This window comes from Salvelinus namaycush, chromosome 10 (genome assembly GCF_016432855.1).
Source record: "Salvelinus namaycush isolate Seneca chromosome 10, SaNama_1.0, whole genome shotgun sequence".
Lineage (NCBI taxonomy): Eukaryota > Metazoa > Chordata > Actinopteri > Salmoniformes > Salmonidae > Salvelinus > Salvelinus namaycush.
The window spans coordinates 25,506,623-25,523,930 of NC_052316.1; the positions used below are offsets into that span (position 1 = coordinate 25,506,623).

Sequence of the window (17,308 nt, forward strand, 5' to 3'; positions counted from 1 at the left end):
AATATGGGCAAATCCTTGATGAGAACCTGCTTCAGAGTGCAAAAGACCTTAGACTGGAGGCATAGATTTACTTTCCAACAGGACAATGACCCCAAGTATACAGCCAAACCAACGCTGGAATGGCTTCAGAACAAGAATGTGAAAATCATTGTGGCCCAGCTAAAGCCCAGACTTGAATTCCATTTGAAAATCTGTGGAAAGACTTGAAGATTGCTGTTCACTGCCGCTCCCCATCTAATTTAAGAGTTTGAGAAAATCGTTAAGGAAGAATGGGAGAAAATCCCTAAATCCAGATGTCCCAAGCTGATACAGACATACCCAAGATGACTCAAAGCTGTAATCACCACCAAAGTATTGTCTCGGGTGTGAATACTTATGTAAATGAGATATTTCTATATTTCTTTTTATACATTTGCTAACATTTCTAAATATGTTTTCACTTTGTCATTATGGGGTATTATGTTTAGATGAGTGAGAAAAACATCTTTCATCTATTTTGAATTCAGGCTGTAACGCAAACATTTTTGGAATAAGCGGTGTAAATACTTTCTGAAGGCACTGTAGACTCAGAAAAAGGGTTCTCCCACAGGGAGCCGGCGAACCTTCTTAGAACCTATTTCTCACAAATGGTTACGTGTCATCACACGAGCATTTATGTGGTCCTTCGTTCTCACCCCCAGTGTGGTCTCTCTCCAGGCCCCCATCGCTGTGAGGATGGCCAAGGAGGCTCTGAACAGAGGCATGGAGGTACATCAGCTTCTCAACACAACCTTGTGTTCTAAATGGTCTAATAATCGATTGATCAATTAATCATCAGTCACACACATCCCAGCTCTCACACCCGTTCATTATCTATGTGTATTTGAATGATAAAACGTGTCTCTGTGTGCTAGTGGCAAGTATGTCTGTAACCTGTCTGTGTGGGTCTGTATCTCTCAGGTGGACGTCACATCAGGGATGGCCAGAGAGGATGTGCTAAGCCAGGGTAAGAGATCAACTGGTAAAATTCCCATTTACATTGTCTGTGGTCAAACTGTAGTGGTATATCATGTCTCTTTCTCCAGCTGATCCCGACACGAGGCCATGGCTGCCTTTATAGAGAAGACACCCGACTCTACACTGGAGAGTAACACACATGGAGGGTTGTGTGTTTGTTTTTTAAACTGCAGTTGTAATATATTTTAGCATATGGATCAAGGCTTTTGAGATAAAGTAAAACAGACTACCGGTACCAGTTTACAGCTGATGGGGGTGTATTCTTTATTTCAGAAACATGAAAATATGACCCTCAGCAGCAAAATGGCATCTTAGCAAATGGCCTTCCCTTTAGAGCCACCCTACACCCAGTTTCATGAAATGCCCATACTGAAAGAGGAAACTGTCACATTAGGGGAATGTACAGACAAGACTAAACTTTCCCACAGCTTCAATCATAGTGAGAGGACAACTCAAATTTCATATTCTGTCAGTATAATGTAGAAAATACTGACTTTAGTTTACAGTTCAGTTTGTTCTGTGCATTTCTCTTGATGCCATAGAGAAGAGATACTTTGACCCATGCAGCGGTAGCAAGCACATACAATGTGTAGGCTGATTTGAAATCAAGCATGTGGAGATTTGCCAGCAGGCATGAAATGTAGTTTCAGCCACCATTGCATAGAGAATGAAGACAAGATCAGTAGCCTATATCCTTATTAGTCACAACCAGGGTCATGCTCAGGAGGGTGCAATGTACAGAACGTTGCAGATAGACAATTTTGTCATTTTGACGGCAAGGAAATACATTTTTTAGTGCGGCCCTCTGGACCTCAAAAACCGAATGCAGCCCCCGGGGCAAAATGAGTTAACATCCCTGGGGTAGGCGTCTTTTTGGGATTGCGCTACTCTCGCTGCCTCTCCCCTTAATCGCAGAATTCCCAACTCAGTTTTGTCTCCTTCGTTTTCCTAAGTACCTCCTTTTGAATTAAACAACAAAACATATTGTTTCCAACACTTTAAACCAATCGTTAAAGACTGTACTTGAGTATGGGAGATGAGAAACTACAAACACTTGTCTGGCTACAGTGGCTAGCACTTAACTCTAAGTCCTCCTGACTTCAGAGTCTGGAATGGCTCTTTGAGGTTGTCGGCACAATGCGTCGATAATGAAGGGGGCTGTGCTTTTACTGGTTGGTTCTCCTCTTTCTCACTCAAACACCCAGATGCACAGCCCCCGAGCGTCACCCCCTTCAACTACAACAGTTGGATTTTCAAATCCAAACAATGAAGTCTCAAACCCAGAGGGGGAAAAAACAAAAACAATGAGAACCCATAAAACCTGTCACACAATTTCTGAGTGAATATTGCATTAACAAACAGCTTCCTTTCCAGACCAGGTAAGTCACAGCTGTGGGCCATGTCAGCCAGGCTAGTACAAACACTCCCCCTAGCATCAAACACACACTCACCTATACACTGATCCAAATACGCAAGCATGCACACAGACCAGCAACCATGGAAGCACATAGAACTCTCAATAATTTTTTTTTCTTTCTTCATACTGTGCAAAGTCATATATGTATTCTGTCTTAATGTTGACCAATATATTTATTGCCATTTTTGTCCACAAGGGAAATACATTACTATTAACATAATTTTTATAAACCAGGATAACTCAAATCTTGTCCTGGAGGTCCACAATACTGCTGGTTTTCATCCTACCCCCTCTAATCAGGGACTGATTCAGACCTGCGACCCCAGGTGAGTATACACTGTGGCAAAAATGTACCCATCAATTAATTCATACATTTATAATAATCAATTAACTACCACAGAGAAAATAACTATGGACAGTATTGTGGACCTCCATGTCTGGATTTGAATAGTCCTGCTACAAACTGGGCAACTCAAAAGATCATTCAGACAAACTTGAGCATGCTGGGAAAATTACACCGTCATGTGCATATATTAGCTAATCAGCCAGAGGGGCTGGACTCTCAACCCCAGAACTGAGCTTTAAGGCTGCTACACACTTTACGCAAACGCAGCAACAGTGTCGTTTTCTAGGTTCTTCTACATACTTTTGTGCGGATCCAATTTTAGAATGGCCCGTATACGACGCCCATCGCTCTGTTTGCGTAGGGTATGTAGTGCCCTTTAGTGGCCGAATCCAAACTTGGTGCGCCTGCAGAACTCCAACCATGAATCTATGTCAATGGTGTTAATTGATGTCGATTAGTGTGACTCTTCCAAGATGCGTGCAGGATTCTTAAATAAGGATTCGGCCCTTTCAGAGTCCAACAGGAAAGAAACAGTTAAACCATATAGTTCAACTGGTTTTCTATTCATGCTATGGACGCTGTTAACCAACAACTCAGGGTTTATTTTTCTTTAGTTAAATCAATCATAATTTCCTTATCCCAACAGTAGTACACTTAGTCATACTGTTGCTTTTGAACCAAACAAGAAAATAAATAACATAGCAAGGTATGTGTGCAAAGAAATGCGTAGTTTCTGTTCTCTCATTCACTTTACAGCACCACCTTAAGACAAGGTGGGAGGTGACAGGGTGTCTTTCCTCATCCCGGTTTAAAGGCGCCCACATACTAGGTTTGGTTTGCGCCAAGCAGAACTTGGCAAGGCGAAGCAAACGTCTGTGCCTCGCATACTCCCTTAAAAGACCTTTGGTTGAAAAATGAAAATGCAATATTACCGTTTGTCCCTCTTGAAACGCCGTAGCAACATAGCCACTTGCTCAATAGTCAGAATTAATCTACAAAAAATCAAGGAATCTGTAAATCATTTTGATAAATTTTGTTTGGTGCAGTATTTCTCAACTGAAAAAAATGTGCATTAAAACTAGGTTCATTGAATGACAAACACTTCAATGAAGAATCCCGTAGTACTGTTGACTTTGGCTTGCCTCAAGAACACATTTGGTGCGCGAAGAACTGGAAAAAACCCTGCCGAACTCCAACAGAAACGTAAAAATTTGGCGCAAACTGTTTCGACTGGGAAGCATGCGACAGGCTTAATGAACATGTGTGAACACACACACCTCTTCCTGGACTCTTGTCTTGACATTACAGGTGGAATGGGTTCTGATCAGGGCGTATCACTCTCTGGAGGAGAAAGACAGAGCATTTTTATTGACTTTTAACATGTTCTGAAATCACACACACTAGAAATCATTGTGTGGGTCTCACCTTTGTGTGGGGGTGTTTGTGTGGTCTGGCCGGTGCGAGCTTGGTGGCGCTGCAGGCTCTCCAGGATGCCGTCAGTCAATCGCATGACATCTGCGTGTGTGTCGGGGTGTGTCTGGACCTTTTCCAGCTGCTGCAGACCTCCCTCCTCCAGCAGCATACTGCAGTACCGAGGGGCTGCAGGAGTCCAGAGAGATTACACTCACATTGATGACGCACAGAGCAGAATATATAGAAACGTAGGACAGGTAGAAAACTATTAAGCTCTATATGGAGTGTGTGTGTCTCACCATTCTTGCTGCAGACATGCTGCATGGCCCAAGCTGCCCACAGCTGAACTCCTGGGGTGTGGAAACACTCCAACAGGGGGAAGAAAGGGTTAAAGGACCTACAGAGGGGGGAGGAGATCATTAATACTCAGGCTGCATCTTAATAGTTTACAGTGGCTTCCTCTCCTCTCCTCGTGTGTGTGCATGGAGGTCTTACCTGTAAGCCACCATCTCACACTCTGGGGTCTGCCATTTCAGGATGGCAGAGTGCTGGAGGAGAGACACAGAACACGAGACAATTATTACAGACACACAGGTGGTATAACAACTCACACAGACCTCCCCCACGTACCAGTTGTTCTAGCAGGTCAGACCTCAGTGTGATACTGAGTGTCCATGCAGCCTCTCCTCTGGAGGTGAGGTGGGCCAGTATCCCAGCAGCAAAGTAGGACACCTCCACCTCAGGGCTGTGGAGCAGGGAGCGGATGTGATCCAGGAAGCCCTGAACCATCAGCTCCTCATGCAGCTCCCCAACCTCTGCTATGTTGTTCTGGAGCGAGACAGAGCCACACAGTCAGCTCTTACACCACTTCAAATGGAATGATTCAAACATAAAACAAATCGGTTTCATCAGTAGTTTGTCTCCGCTGAATTCACACCGTCTAGCCCCTAGGACCACAAACCAGGGTTACTGACCAGTAGAATAAATACACTGTCAGTCAAAGGTTCACGATGACTCACCAGCAGCCCCAACACCTTCTGCTGGATGGAAGACTCCGAGGGGAACGACTGCAGAGAGAAAGAAAGGGGACAATAAAGAGGCGTGAGTGACTCAGCTTGCACTTCAGGCAGTAAGAACGTCAGGGTCAGAGAGAGAGTGTTGTAACTAGCACTTTGATGAACAGCTCTAGGGTCTGTGAGTGTGTGTGTACTACCTCCAAAACTTTAATGAAAAGCTCCAGTCCCTGGTTCTCTATAAAATGGCGGCAGGTGGTTGGTGATTCGTCGGTGAGGTTCCAGAGTGCGCTCAGTGTGAACTTGAGGGTGGCATCCACCCCGCCCTGAGTCGCCTTCTGACGCACAATGTGGAGGAGTTGCTGCAGAGAGAGAGAAAGAGGGATAGAGAAAGGGGGGGATAGACCGAGAGATGGTGACAATTACTGTATTTCTTTTTAAACACTGCAGACAGCGATTCTTTCAATTGGGAAGGCATGAGCCAATGGCCAGCTGTGTGAATGGAGGATGTTTGAACAGTCTCACCTTCACTATGAACAGCTCTGCTCCCAGCTGGGCTGTCTGCTCTGTAGATAACTGTATAGGAAAACACACATGTCAGCAAAGACCAAACCTCAAACACATTTCTAATACCATATTTGACACACACTCAGACATGTAGGCACACACACACCCCTACCTTGGCAGCCAGTATAGAAATGATAGCCACAGCCATCCTCTGCATGTTCTGGTCCTCATGGTTACATAGCCACTGCATCACCAGTTTAGCTGCCTCAAACCTGGATTATAGACCACACACATACACAGTACAAAGGATACATGCACTGTACATACTACGTCTCTCATAAAACACAATCTTAAAGGATGAATACATCTACAGTCAAAGTAATTCAATGTGTATATCTACCTGTTGAAGGGAACCTCCTGCAGTATGCGGTCACTGCACAGAGAGAGAAGGCAATTCTTTTGCAACTGGAGAAAAAGGACCCAAGATGGTGGTTAGAGCCAAAACAAAACTCCCACTCAAGCCTGGTCCAGAAACAGCCCCTAGCCAGTCTGTGTTTACAGATGGGAAGAACCTGGATATGTGTAAACAATATGAAGAAGGTGAGTGTGTGTGTGTGTACCTGTTGGTGGTTAGGGAAGGTCCTCATGGCCTCCAGCAGTAGTTGAGTGACTGTGCCAAGCAGTCTAACAGGCATGCCCGCTGCCAGGTCCTGCTTGGTCAGGTTAAACACACACGCACTGGCTGCCAACTGGACGTTCAGGGTGGCAGGGTGGTTCTTCATCCCCAGTATTACCAACTAGAGACAGAAAGATCAAGGGAGAAGAGGGAGTGACTCATTACTTTATAAAAATGTCTACACAGAGCCATGCTGTAGTAAGATGTATATTGAGGTGAAGGGTAGAGTAGACATTACATAATGTGTGTGTACCTTGAGTATGTCAGGCCGTGGTTTCTCCATGACGTGAGTGAGACTGAACAGATGAAACAGAGCCTCTCTGACAAAGCCGTCTCTCTCACTGTAGCGATGCAGCGACTCACAGATCTGAGTCTCATTGGCCTCTCCTGTCACCTGCCACAAACAGAGGACACATACATAGCGTAGTGCTCAGTCAGTATTGCTGCTTCCTCTACAAAGACAGAGACAGAGAGAAGAAAAACAGTGAGACCCACCTTGAGGCTGCCCTCTCCATTGAGGAAGTCAGAGAAGCCAGCATCTGTAGCCAGCAGACCAACAAAGGTCATCCCTGGACGTTCCTCTACAAACACCTTGACCGCTGCATCCGTCACCTGGCATAACACACACTAGGTAAACACTCTACACACACAGCTGCAATACACACACTCACAACTCGAGCCAACTCCACTCATACTCTGTCTCCAGTACCTGTTTGCGTCCAGACACGTCCAGAGAGACCAGAGCAGGCAGGATCCCAGGTTCGCCCAGCAACTGACGAGCCACGTCTGATGTGAACTGTTTATCATCACTGATGTCCAGGTGCTGCATAGGTAGGTTTTCACACATCCACAAAAGCAAGAGTATCAGAAATAAATCTATTCGAGCACCACAAGTAAACTACCGACCAATCAGTGCCGGAACTAGAAAAAGGTTTAAGAAACTTCACTCAGCAATATATATGCTTTTTATAGTGGAGCAAATGAATACAGAACTTGAGCATTAGAGCTGTCCCCACCCACCTGCAGTGCCTCCAGTTGTCCAATGACGGCCAATAGCTGTGCGGTGCTCATCTCCAGCCTCTTCAGCTGGTGTAGTGTTAGTGACCTCAGCCTCTCCCTGAGGCCCAGTAGAGGACTGAGGTTGGTTACTGAGGTGTTGGACAGGTCCAGGCTCTCCAGGCGGGGCAGAGAACACACGTCAGCCAGCCCAGCGTCATAGAAGTCCACATTGGCCAGGGAGAGGGAGCGGAGCCCCTGGAGAGAGCTGAAGCGGTGACGGGATGGTTCCTCCAGAGAGGACATGGTTAGACCTGTCAGGACCAACCGCTGTAAGCTCTCCTGTGGAGAAGAAGAGGTTGGAGAGTGAGGGAGGGAGAATGTTTGCGGTTGTCTGTCCCTGCTGGAAGCTCTCTTATCAGTGTACACTGCATTCGGAAAGTATTCAGACCCCTTGACATTTTCCAATTTCTTTTACGTTACAGCCTTATTCTAAAATTAATAAAGTAAAATGTTTTCCTCATCAATCTACATACAATACCCCAGAATGACAAAGCAAATGTTTTCCTATTTTATATTTAAAAAAGATATATAAATATTAAACTTATTTAAGTATGTTTTGAGACCCTTTGCTATGAGACTCAAAATTGAGCCCAGGAGCATCCTGTTTCCATTGATCATCCTTGAGATGTTTCTACAACTTGATTGGAGTCCACCTAAATTGATTGGACATGATTTGGAAAGGCACACACCTGTCTGACCAAGAACCCGATGGTCCCTCAGACAGAGCTCCAGAATTCCTCTGTGGAGATGGTTGTCCTTCTGGAAGGTTCTCCCATCACTGCAGCACTCCACCAATCAGGCCTTTATGGTAGAGTGGTCAAACGGAAGACACTCCTCAGTAAAAGACGACAGCCCGCTTGGAGTTTGCCAAGAGGCCTCTAAAGGACTCATGACTGATCATGAGAAACAAGATTATCTGGTCTGATGAAACAAAGATTGAACTCTTTGTCCTAAAAGCCGAGCGTCACGCCTGGAGGAAATCTGGCACCATCCCTACGGTGAAGCCTGGTGGTGGCAGCAGCATACTGTGGGGATGTTTTTCAGTGGCAGGGACTGGGTGACTAGTCAGGATCGATTCAAAGATGAACGGAGCAAAGTACAGAGAGATCCTCGATGAAAACCTGCTCCAGAGTATTCTGGACCTCAGACTGGGGAGAAGGTTCACCTTCCAACAGGACAACGACTCTAAGCACACAGCCAAGAGAATGCAGGAGTGGCTTCAGGACAAGTCTCTGAATGTCCTTGATTGGCCCAGCCAAAGACTTGAACCCGATCGAACATCTCTAGAGAGACCTGAAAATAGCTGTACAGCGACGCTCCTCATCCAACTTGACAGAGCTTAAGAGGATCTGCAGAGAAGAATGGGAGAACTCCCCAAATACAGGTGTGCCAAGCTTGTTGCGTCATAACCAAGAAGACTCGAGGCTGTAATCGCTGCCAAAGGTGCTTCAACAATGTATTGAGTAAAGGGTCTGAATACTTATGTAAATGTGATATTTCCTTTTTCACTTTATAAATGTGCAAAAACCTGTTTTTGGTTTGTTATTATGGGGTATTGTGTGTAGATTGCTGAGGGGAAAAAACAATTGAATCCCCTTTAGAAAAAGGCTGTAATGTAACCAAATGTGGAAAAAGTCAAGGGGTCTGAATACTTTCTGAATGCACTGTATGTTTACCTGGCAGTGTTTGTTGGAGGCCAGTCCCTGTAGTATGTCAGAGATGGTGAGGTCAGCGTTGACCCTGGCAGCATCCAGCTCCAGCAGGCGGTGAGGACAGAGAGCTCTCTGGAACGCCTCGGCAGAAATACGAGCAGTACGGATACATGCACGACGCAGCCGTAGGTACTCACAGCTACGAAACACTCCCACTGTACTGTCATTCAACAGACCTGAAAACAACACCCACACTTTTTTTGTTAGAGCTGGGCTGGGACAAAAATCACCCAATGACTGGAAATAGCCCATTACTGCTCGAGACACTGAATTAAAGGCCTGTTTCGTGTTTTTGAACTAATAATCAAGGTAAGGATCTGAGCTTGGATCTGTGACCACTGACTACTTCATGTTCCTTGCTCACTTACCTTCAGTGGCCATCTTAGCTAACAGCTGGTCAGCTAGCTCCTGGGGGAACAGTAAAGAGTCTCTGAGACAGAGAGATCCATCGGCGTGCTTCGCACAGAACCTCTCCAGGTTCCCACTCACGTAGGACAGACACAGGTCTGTCAGAGATGCCGGGGACGCCTCGTCCTGGAACACACACACACAACATTAGACACTTACACCACATGACCAAAACTATATGGACAACTGCTTGTCAAACATGGGGATTAATATGGAGTTGGTATCCCCTTTGCTGCTGTAACAGCCTCCACTCTTCTGGGAAGGCTTTCCACTAGATGTTGGAGCACTGCTGCAGGGACTTGCTTCCATTCAGCATTAGTGAGGTCAGGCACTGACGTTGGGCAATTAGGCCTGGCTCGCAGTCGGCATTCCAATTCATCCCAAAGGTGATCAATGGGGTTGACGTCAGGGCTCTGTGCAGGCCAGTCAAGCTCTTCCACACTGATCTCGACAAATCACTTCTGTATGGACCTTGCATTGTGCACGGGGGCATTGTCATGCTGAAACAGGAAAGGGCCTCTGTTGCCACAAAGTAGGAAGTACAGAATCGTCTAGAATGACAATGTATGCTGTAGCATTAAGATTTCCCTTCACTGGAACTAAAGGGCCTCGCCCGAACCATGAAAAACAGCCCCAGACCATTATTCCTCCTCCACCAAACTAAACAGTTGGCACTATGCATTGGGGCAGGTAGTGTTCTCCTGGTATCCACCAAACCCAGATTTGTCTGTCTGACTGCCAGATGGTGAAGTGTGATTAATCAATTCAGAGAACACGTTACCACTACTCCAGAGTCCAATGACGGCAACCTTAACACCACTCCAGCCAATGCTTGGCATTGCGCATGGTGATCATAGGCTTGTGTGTGGCTGCTCGGCCATGGAAACCTCGAAGCAACGTCTGCACAATAACTGTTCGTCATGAAGCTCCCGACTAACCGTTATTGTGTTGACATTGGACAGACGTTTTTTACTCGCTACGTGCTTCAGCACTCGGTGGTCCTGTTCTGTGAGCTTGTGTACACTGAGCCGTTGTTTACAGTTGACCGGGGCAGCTCTGGCAGGGCATACATTTGACGAACTGACTTGATGAAAAGGTGGCATCCTATGATGGTGCCACATTGAAAGTCACTGAGTTCTTCAGTAAGGCCAATATTTGTCTATGGAGATTGCATGGCTGTCTGCTCGATGTTATACACCCGTCAGCAACGGGTGTGGCTGAAATAGCCGAATCCACTAATTTGAAGGGGTGTCCACATACTTTTGTATATATAGTGTATGCCCGCACTCCCAAATGGCATACCGAGCATATGGCCAAAGTTAAAATGGTCGCCAATGAGACCTGATATCCATAACTCCCAGGAGGTAGAGTATGTCTGGAGTGGTGGGCTGTTGTCAAACCCCAAAATAACGAGCAATGATCGCTAGCTAATTATCCATCCTCCTGAGCTAAAAAAGGTTTAACTAGCTAACGACGTGGATCAAATTTCAGCAGATATCTAACTAAGACTAGTTAGCTTGCTACTGGTATGCATTTTTTCGATACCTTGCTGGTCCTTGTCGACAATGCACGACGATTGAATGCTAGACATTGATATCGAAAACAAAACTCACCATTTTCAAGAAATTGCAGGCTTGACTCCCGACCAAAGATCAATATTGCTATTGGTCTCTACCTACGCCGAGTTGTCTCGGTTTGCCTTGTTAACTTGCTACTTAGCTAGCCTAATCTTGCTGGATTTGTTGTTTGCAAGGTGATAACTAACTATCTAGCGTTCTAACGTTAGCTACAAGCTAGCTAACTTGTTGGTACCGAACTAAGATAGAAAATTGATGTTCCTGGAAAACGATGAATATAGTTGTGAAAATGTTTCGACTTCATTTTCAAACCATGTCCGTTAGTTAACCTAGGCTGAAGGCTGACACTAATCTAAATCTGCACACATACTTGTTTTTAACGATAGCTTTATTTAATTTTATTTAGGGGCTAAATCAGCTTTAATATTGCAGATAGATTGTAGCTCTATTTTTGTTGACAGACCGTAAAAAAAAAAAGTTGGCACAGGAAGTACATCACTGGTCGATGGGGCGGGACTACGGAAGCTCTTTCGTGCATATTACAAAAACAGGAAGAAAGCAGCAGGAATGAGCATCTCTACCTTTTTTATTTAAACGAAAATATATTAGAATTCACCGCATGTCCGTCACATTGTCCTTTATCAAGGTGATCTCTAAATACGCTTAAGTTGTTTTTCAACGGGACCAGACGAGCTCTTTCTTAAATTGTTACCTCATCATTTCAACACCAAGGTCACAAGGGTGTTCTGGACTTTTCAACACGTGTTGTTTTTAGACAGTGTTTTTTTAGGACACTGCACTGTTTGAATCATGTCTGGACTCATAAACTTTGAGGACGAAAACGAGGTGAAGCAGTATTTGGATAACATAGGTGTGGAATTCAGCTACCAGTGTTACAGAGAGAAGGACCCTGAAGGTAAGGGACGACGTGCACTGTCCTATGCAGTGCTGAAGGGAGTGATGTTAAGCTTTTGCTGTCCCCTAACTGGGGTTCTGAACCACTGATTGTGCTTGGTGTTAAGGTGTCTTTATGCCTCATGTAGTACTATAACCTTCACACTGTCTAACTCATTATTGTGGCTAACCTCGTGTATTCTGCTGCCAGGGTGTCAAAGGCTTGCTGACTACATGGAGGGAGTGAAGAAAAACTTTGAGTCTACAGCCCAGGTGCTCAAACACAACTGTGAGACTAATAAACATGGTGAAAGCTGCTACAAGCTCGGGGCTTACTATATCCAAGGCAAAGGTACACAACTACACCACTTTAAACTTAATCCCATTCACTAGCAGATTACAACAGCAAAGCCTGGAACAACTTGCGTTTCTCAACTAGACAAGTAAAACATTTAAAGATTTGATTAGAGAAAGAGTATGGCTTTGGCTTGATACATGTTTTAAGACAAGTCATCTTATTAATTTGAAATATTAGGATGATAAGAAAGTACTGATAGACAGAGAGACCCTGAATCCATTCCCCAAGTGGTCAAGTGCAACATGTTCTAAATCTCTCTATCAGGGGGATTTGCAGAGAATCTGAAAATGGCCTACTCCTGCTTCTTGACGGCCTGCAGCAGTGGCGGTAAGAAGTCTGTGGACGCGTGTCACAACGTGGGTCTCCTCGCCCACGACGGTCGAGCCATGGAAGCCGGCCCTGACCCGGGGGCGGCTAGGCAGTACTATGAGAAGGCATGTACAGGGGGGTTCGCACCCTCCTGCTTCAACCTTAGTGCCATGTATATCGAGGGCTCCCCGAAGCAGAGTAAGGACATGGGCCTGGCTCTGAGGTATGCCACAAGAGCCTGTGAGCTAGGACACGTCTGGGGTTGTGCCAATGCCAGCCGTATGTATAAACTGGGGGACGGGGCGGAGAAGGACGAGAAGAAAGCAGAGGAACTTAAGAACAGGGCGAAAGAGCTTCACTTCCAGGAGAAAGAGAGGCAGCTCAAATTTGGGGAATGAAGGGGTTGGTCAGAGGGAAGTCGCTTCAATAAATCTTTGTTCCAAATGGGCATTCTTTTTTTGAATGAATGTACAGGGTCATGTGGTGCTTCCTCTTGGGCTGTGTGTGTAACCTGACATGCTACATAGACATGACTGCTTAGTGCTGGCCAAAGGTTGAAGAATTCACTAGTGTGTGTTTTAACCTATGTGTGGATGGTTTATATGAGGCTTCGTAGTACATGTATTTTTTTCTCTATGGGGGACCAACTCTGTCAATATGAGATTGTCCATCTCGACATGTACACATTCTCAGTCCAACACATCTGCCTGAAAATTGACAACAACTTGACTTGATTAAAATGAGTTCCCGCAAACAGCTCAGTTCATGTGGCGTCATTATAGTTAGGAATCCATGGTGGAGAGTATCTCATCCTATATGGACAGTGGGAAAAAGGTGTCGTTCATAGTTGAGCGTGTCACAATGCAGCAATCTGGGAAGTAAATTGGTTCTGCCACTAGATGGAATCAAAGTCAAGGAAAATGAGTCTGCTATGGGGTATGGCAAATCTACTGTCTTGGTAAATCAGGGCAGGTCTAGGAGTTTTATTTTCTTATCTTTCATTTGCTCATCCCCCTCTGTGCTGTGTTCAAAATATAATAATCAGATGGGACATATTCACATGACTGAGTAGAGAGGTAAAATGTGTGGTATTATAGCACATTTCTTGCTATTTTGCCATGAGGCTGAGAGGACATGTTGCTGTTTTAGAGGTCTGAGATTCTTAAAAGACAGGACAATCTGAACTTTTCCCCCACAAATGTCTTTATTAACAACATTTGAAATATTTTTTGATAGACTAAAGTACTGACAATCACACCATGTAAAGGAACATCTTTTTTATTTTATAACATAAATCCAGTTAGATGCATTTTATCTCATTCAGACACCATAAAAGCATTTCAGTTGTACAATTATTGTCCAAGTGTTTAAAGGCCTTGATTGTTTAATTCTAATGTGATTATTCTGATATGTAATACAGTTTTCTAAACTTATTTTTGTTTGGTTTTATAGCACTAATTGCTCTAGGGCTTATTTTGTTAGCAATTTGGCATGTTTTTCTAGTTTTAGAACATAAAACATTATCCCTTATGTCTATCACACCAAATACTGCAATTGTCTAAGCATATGTTAACGAACAGTGATCCATTTTTTTTCCTCCAGAATATTGACCAAAAAATATGGACTCTATCAGTGACGGCGTTGACAAGCCACTGACAGGAGTTGACAACCAATACTCAAAACAGACATATTTTTGCCTCTAAAACTAAAAACTCAATGCAAACATTTGTAAAATATGGCGAATTATTCATTTGAAAATCCCCAATAAAAACAACCATTCTATCAGATCTTTCAGCACTCTGACAGAGTTGACAACTATTTAAAGTTTCTTTATTTGAGTTTCTTTTATTTTATTTTTTACAGGGACAGTGCACATTAATCAACGTTTCAGTAAAAGTGCCGGTTTTAGCCAGCCGGCTAATTTTCAACCGCAGTCCCTGGGCAGGTTATTAAAAACAATTAACAATTGAAGTGGTATACACAGAAATTTTGTTTTCTTCGGTTGCTTTAGGAAAACCTAATTAAATGTAACATATTTTAACCAAAATTCATATTGTATCTTTATTGGCCATATGGAGTTGACAGTTTATGGTTGTGCCCATGGTGATTCCAGTATTGTTTGTTTTTAAATCTTTCAAAAGTAGAACACTTTACAGACCTGTGGTTTGTGGCCTGCTGGAGGTCACAGACCTGTGATTTGTGGCCTGCTGGAGGTCATTTTGCAGGGCTCTAGCAGTGCTCCTCCTTGCAAAAAGGCGGAGGTAGCGGTCCTGCTGCTGGGTTGTTGCCCTCCTACGGCCTCCTCCACGTCTCCTGATGTACTGGCCTGTCTCCTGGTAGCGCCTCCATGCTCTGGACACTACGCTGACAGACACAGCAAACCTTCTTGCCACAGCTCGCATTGATGTGCCATCCTGGATGAGCTGCACTACCTGAGCCACTTGTGTGGGTTGTAGACTCCGTCTCATGCTACCACTAGAGTGAAAGCACCGCCAGCATTCAAAAGTGACCAAAACATCAGCCAGGAAGTATAGGAACTGAGAAGTGGTCTGTGGTCACCACCTGCAGAACCACTCCTTTATTGGGGGTGTCTTGCTAATTGCCTATAATTTCCACCTTTTGTTTATTCCATTTGCACAACAGCATGTGAAATTTATTGTCAATCAGTGTTGCTTCCTAAGTGGACAGTTTGATTTCACAGAAGTGTGATTGACTTGGAGTTACATTGTGTTGTTTAAGTGTTCCCTTTATTTTTTTGAGCAGTGTATATACAGTGCATTCGGTAAGTATTCAGACCCCTTGACTTTGTCCACATTTCATTACGTTACGGCCTTATTCTAAAATTGTTTTCATTGTCCCCACCCATAATGACAAAGCAAAAACAGGTTTAGACATTTTTGCAATTTTATTAAAAATAAAAAACTGAAATATTACATTTACATAAATATTCAGACCCTTTACTCAGTACTATGTTGAAGCACCTTTGGCAGCGATTACTCCTTGAGTCTTCTTGGGTATGACGCTACAAGCTTGGCACACCTGTATTTGGGGAGTTTCTCCCATTCTTCTCTGCAGATCCCCTCAAGCTCTTTCAGGTGGGATGGGGAGCGTTGCTGCACAGCTATTTTCAGGTCTCTCCAGTTGTTCGATTGGGTTCAACTCCGGGCTCTGGCTGGGCCACTCAAGGACATTCAGAGACAACCTGAAACCACTCCTAAGTTGTCTTGGCTGTGTGCTTAGGGTTGTTGTCCTGTTGGAAGGTGAACCTTTGCCCCAGTCTGAAGTCCTGAGCGCTCTCGAGTAGGTTTTCATCAAGGACCTCTGTACTTTGCTCCATTCATCTTTCCTGACTAGTCTCCCAGTTACTGCCCTGAAAAACTTCCCCAAAGCATGATGCTGCCACCACCATGAGTCACTGTAGGGATGGTCCCAGGTTTCTAACAGACATGGCGCTCGGCATTCAGGTCAAAGAGTTCAATCTTTGTTTCATCAGACCAGAGAATCTGGGGTTTTATGGTCCTTTCGGCGCCTTTTGGCAAACTCCAAGCGGGCTGTCATGTGCCTTTTACTGAGGAGTGGCTTCCGTCTGGCCACTCTACCATAAAGGCCTGATTGGTGGAGTGCTGCAGAGAGTGGTGTCCTTCGGGAAGGTTTTCCCATCTCCACAGAGGAACTCTGGAGCTCTGCCAGAGTGAACATTGGTTTCTTGGTCACCTACCTGACCTAGGCCTTTCTCCCCCGATTGCTCAGTTTGGTCAGACGGAAACCTCTAGGAAGAGTCTTGGTTGTTCCAAACTTCTTCTATTCAAGAATTGTGCTTCAACACAATCCTATCTCGGAGCTCTACGGACAATTCCTTCGACCCCATGGCTTGGTTTTTGCTCTGACATCCACTGTCAACTGTGGGACCTTATGTAGACAGGTGTTTGCCTTTCCATGTCCAATCAATTGAGCTTACCACAGGTGGACTCCAATCAAGTTGTAGAAACATCTCAATGGAAACAGGATGCACCTGAGCTCAATTTCGAATCTCATAGCAAAGGGTCTGAATACTTACAGTTGAAGTCGGAAGTTTACACACCTTAGCCAAATACATTTAAACTCAGTTTTTCACAATTCCTGACATTTAATTCCAGTAAACATTCCCTGTCTTAGGTCAGTTAGGATCACCACTTTCTTTTAGGAATGTGAAATGTCAGATTAATAGTAGAGGGAATGATTTATTTCAGCTTTTATTTCTTTCATCACATTCCCTGTGGGTCAGAAGTTTACATACACTCAATTAGTATCTGGTAAGATTGCCTTTAAATTGCTTCACTTGGGTCAAACGTTTCGGCTAGCCTTCCACAAACTTCTCACAATAAGTTGGGTGAATTTTGTCCCATTCCTCCTGACAGAGCTGGTGTAACGGAGTCAGCTTTTTTGGCCTCCTTGCTCACACATGCTTTTTCAGTTCTGCCCATACATTTTCTATAGGATTGAGGTCAGGGCTTTGTGATGGCCACTCCAATACCTTTGTTGTCCTTAAGCCATTTTGCCGCAACTTTGGAAGTATGATTGGGGTCATTGTCCATTTGGAAGACCCATTTGCGACCAAGCTTTAACTTCCTGACTGATGTCTTG

At 44.5% G+C, this 17,308-nt stretch overlaps 2 protein-coding genes across 4 annotated transcripts; one reads left to right on the forward strand and one right to left on the reverse strand.

The window, feature by feature from the left end:
- Positions 1-1,229: 1,229 nt before the first annotated feature.
- Positions 1,230-11,601, reverse strand: LOC120054889 (protein zyg-11 homolog). Of its 3 annotated transcripts, XM_039002604.1 has the most exons (19): positions 11,161-11,601; positions 9,508-9,673; positions 9,104-9,315; positions 7,389-7,706; positions 7,078-7,191; positions 6,864-6,995; positions 6,622-6,762; positions 6,313-6,489; positions 6,093-6,157; positions 5,865-5,964; positions 5,711-5,761; positions 5,386-5,547; positions 5,192-5,239; positions 4,803-5,000; positions 4,668-4,720; positions 4,472-4,569; positions 4,185-4,358; positions 4,037-4,100; positions 1,230-3,660 (listed from the first exon to the last, which is right to left on the reverse strand). In XM_039002604.1, exons 1-18 carry the CDS (start codon positions 11,161-11,163, stop codon positions 4,084-4,086), a joined length of 2,229 nt encoding a protein of 742 aa, XP_038858532.1. In that variant the 5' UTR covers positions 11,164-11,601; the 3' UTR covers positions 1,230-3,660; positions 4,037-4,083. The 3 variants fall into 3 exon arrangements, with proteins under 3 accessions (XP_038858532.1, XP_038858533.1, XP_038858531.1); XM_039002605.1 differs by having other exon boundaries at positions 1,230-4,100; positions 6,864-6,980; XM_039002603.1 differs by having other exon boundaries at positions 1,230-4,100.
- A 38-nt stretch (positions 11,602-11,639) lies between these two features.
- LOC120054891 (cytochrome c oxidase assembly factor 7) lies at positions 11,640-13,441 on the forward strand. The gene is made up of 3 exons (XM_039002606.1): positions 11,640-12,040; positions 12,230-12,370; positions 12,641-13,441. The coding sequence occupies exons 1-3, from the start codon at positions 11,935-11,937 to the stop codon at positions 13,081-13,083; spliced, it is 690 nt and encodes a 229-aa protein (XP_038858534.1). The 5' UTR covers positions 11,640-11,934; the 3' UTR covers positions 13,084-13,441.
- The last annotated feature ends 3,867 nt before the right edge of the window (positions 13,442-17,308 follow it).

What these genes read in the sequence shown, in the direction of transcription:
- LOC120054889 (XM_039002604.1), bottom strand. An exon ending in ATGGAGAGGGCAGCCTCAAG is followed by an intron (nt 6,763 to 6,863) that starts GTGGGTCTCACT and finishes TGTTTGTGGCAG; the next exon opens with GTGACAGGAGAGGCCAATGA. An exon ending in CACGGCCTGACATACTCAAG is followed by an intron (nt 6,490 to 6,621) that starts GTACACACACAT and finishes TTCTGTCTCTAG; the next exon opens with TTGGTAATACTGGGGATGAA.
- LOC120054891 (XM_039002606.1), top strand. Translation starts at nt 11,935, where the DNA reads ATGTCTGGACTCATAAACTTTGAGGACGAAAACGAGGTGAAGCAGTAT. An exon ending in CAGAGAGAAGGACCCTGAAG is followed by an intron (nt 12,041 to 12,229) that starts GTAAGGGACGAC and finishes TTCTGCTGCCAG; the next exon opens with GGTGTCAAAGGCTTGCTGAC. An exon ending in TTACTATATCCAAGGCAAAG is followed by an intron (nt 12,371 to 12,640) that starts GTACACAACTAC and finishes TCTCTCTATCAG; the next exon opens with GGGGATTTGCAGAGAATCTG.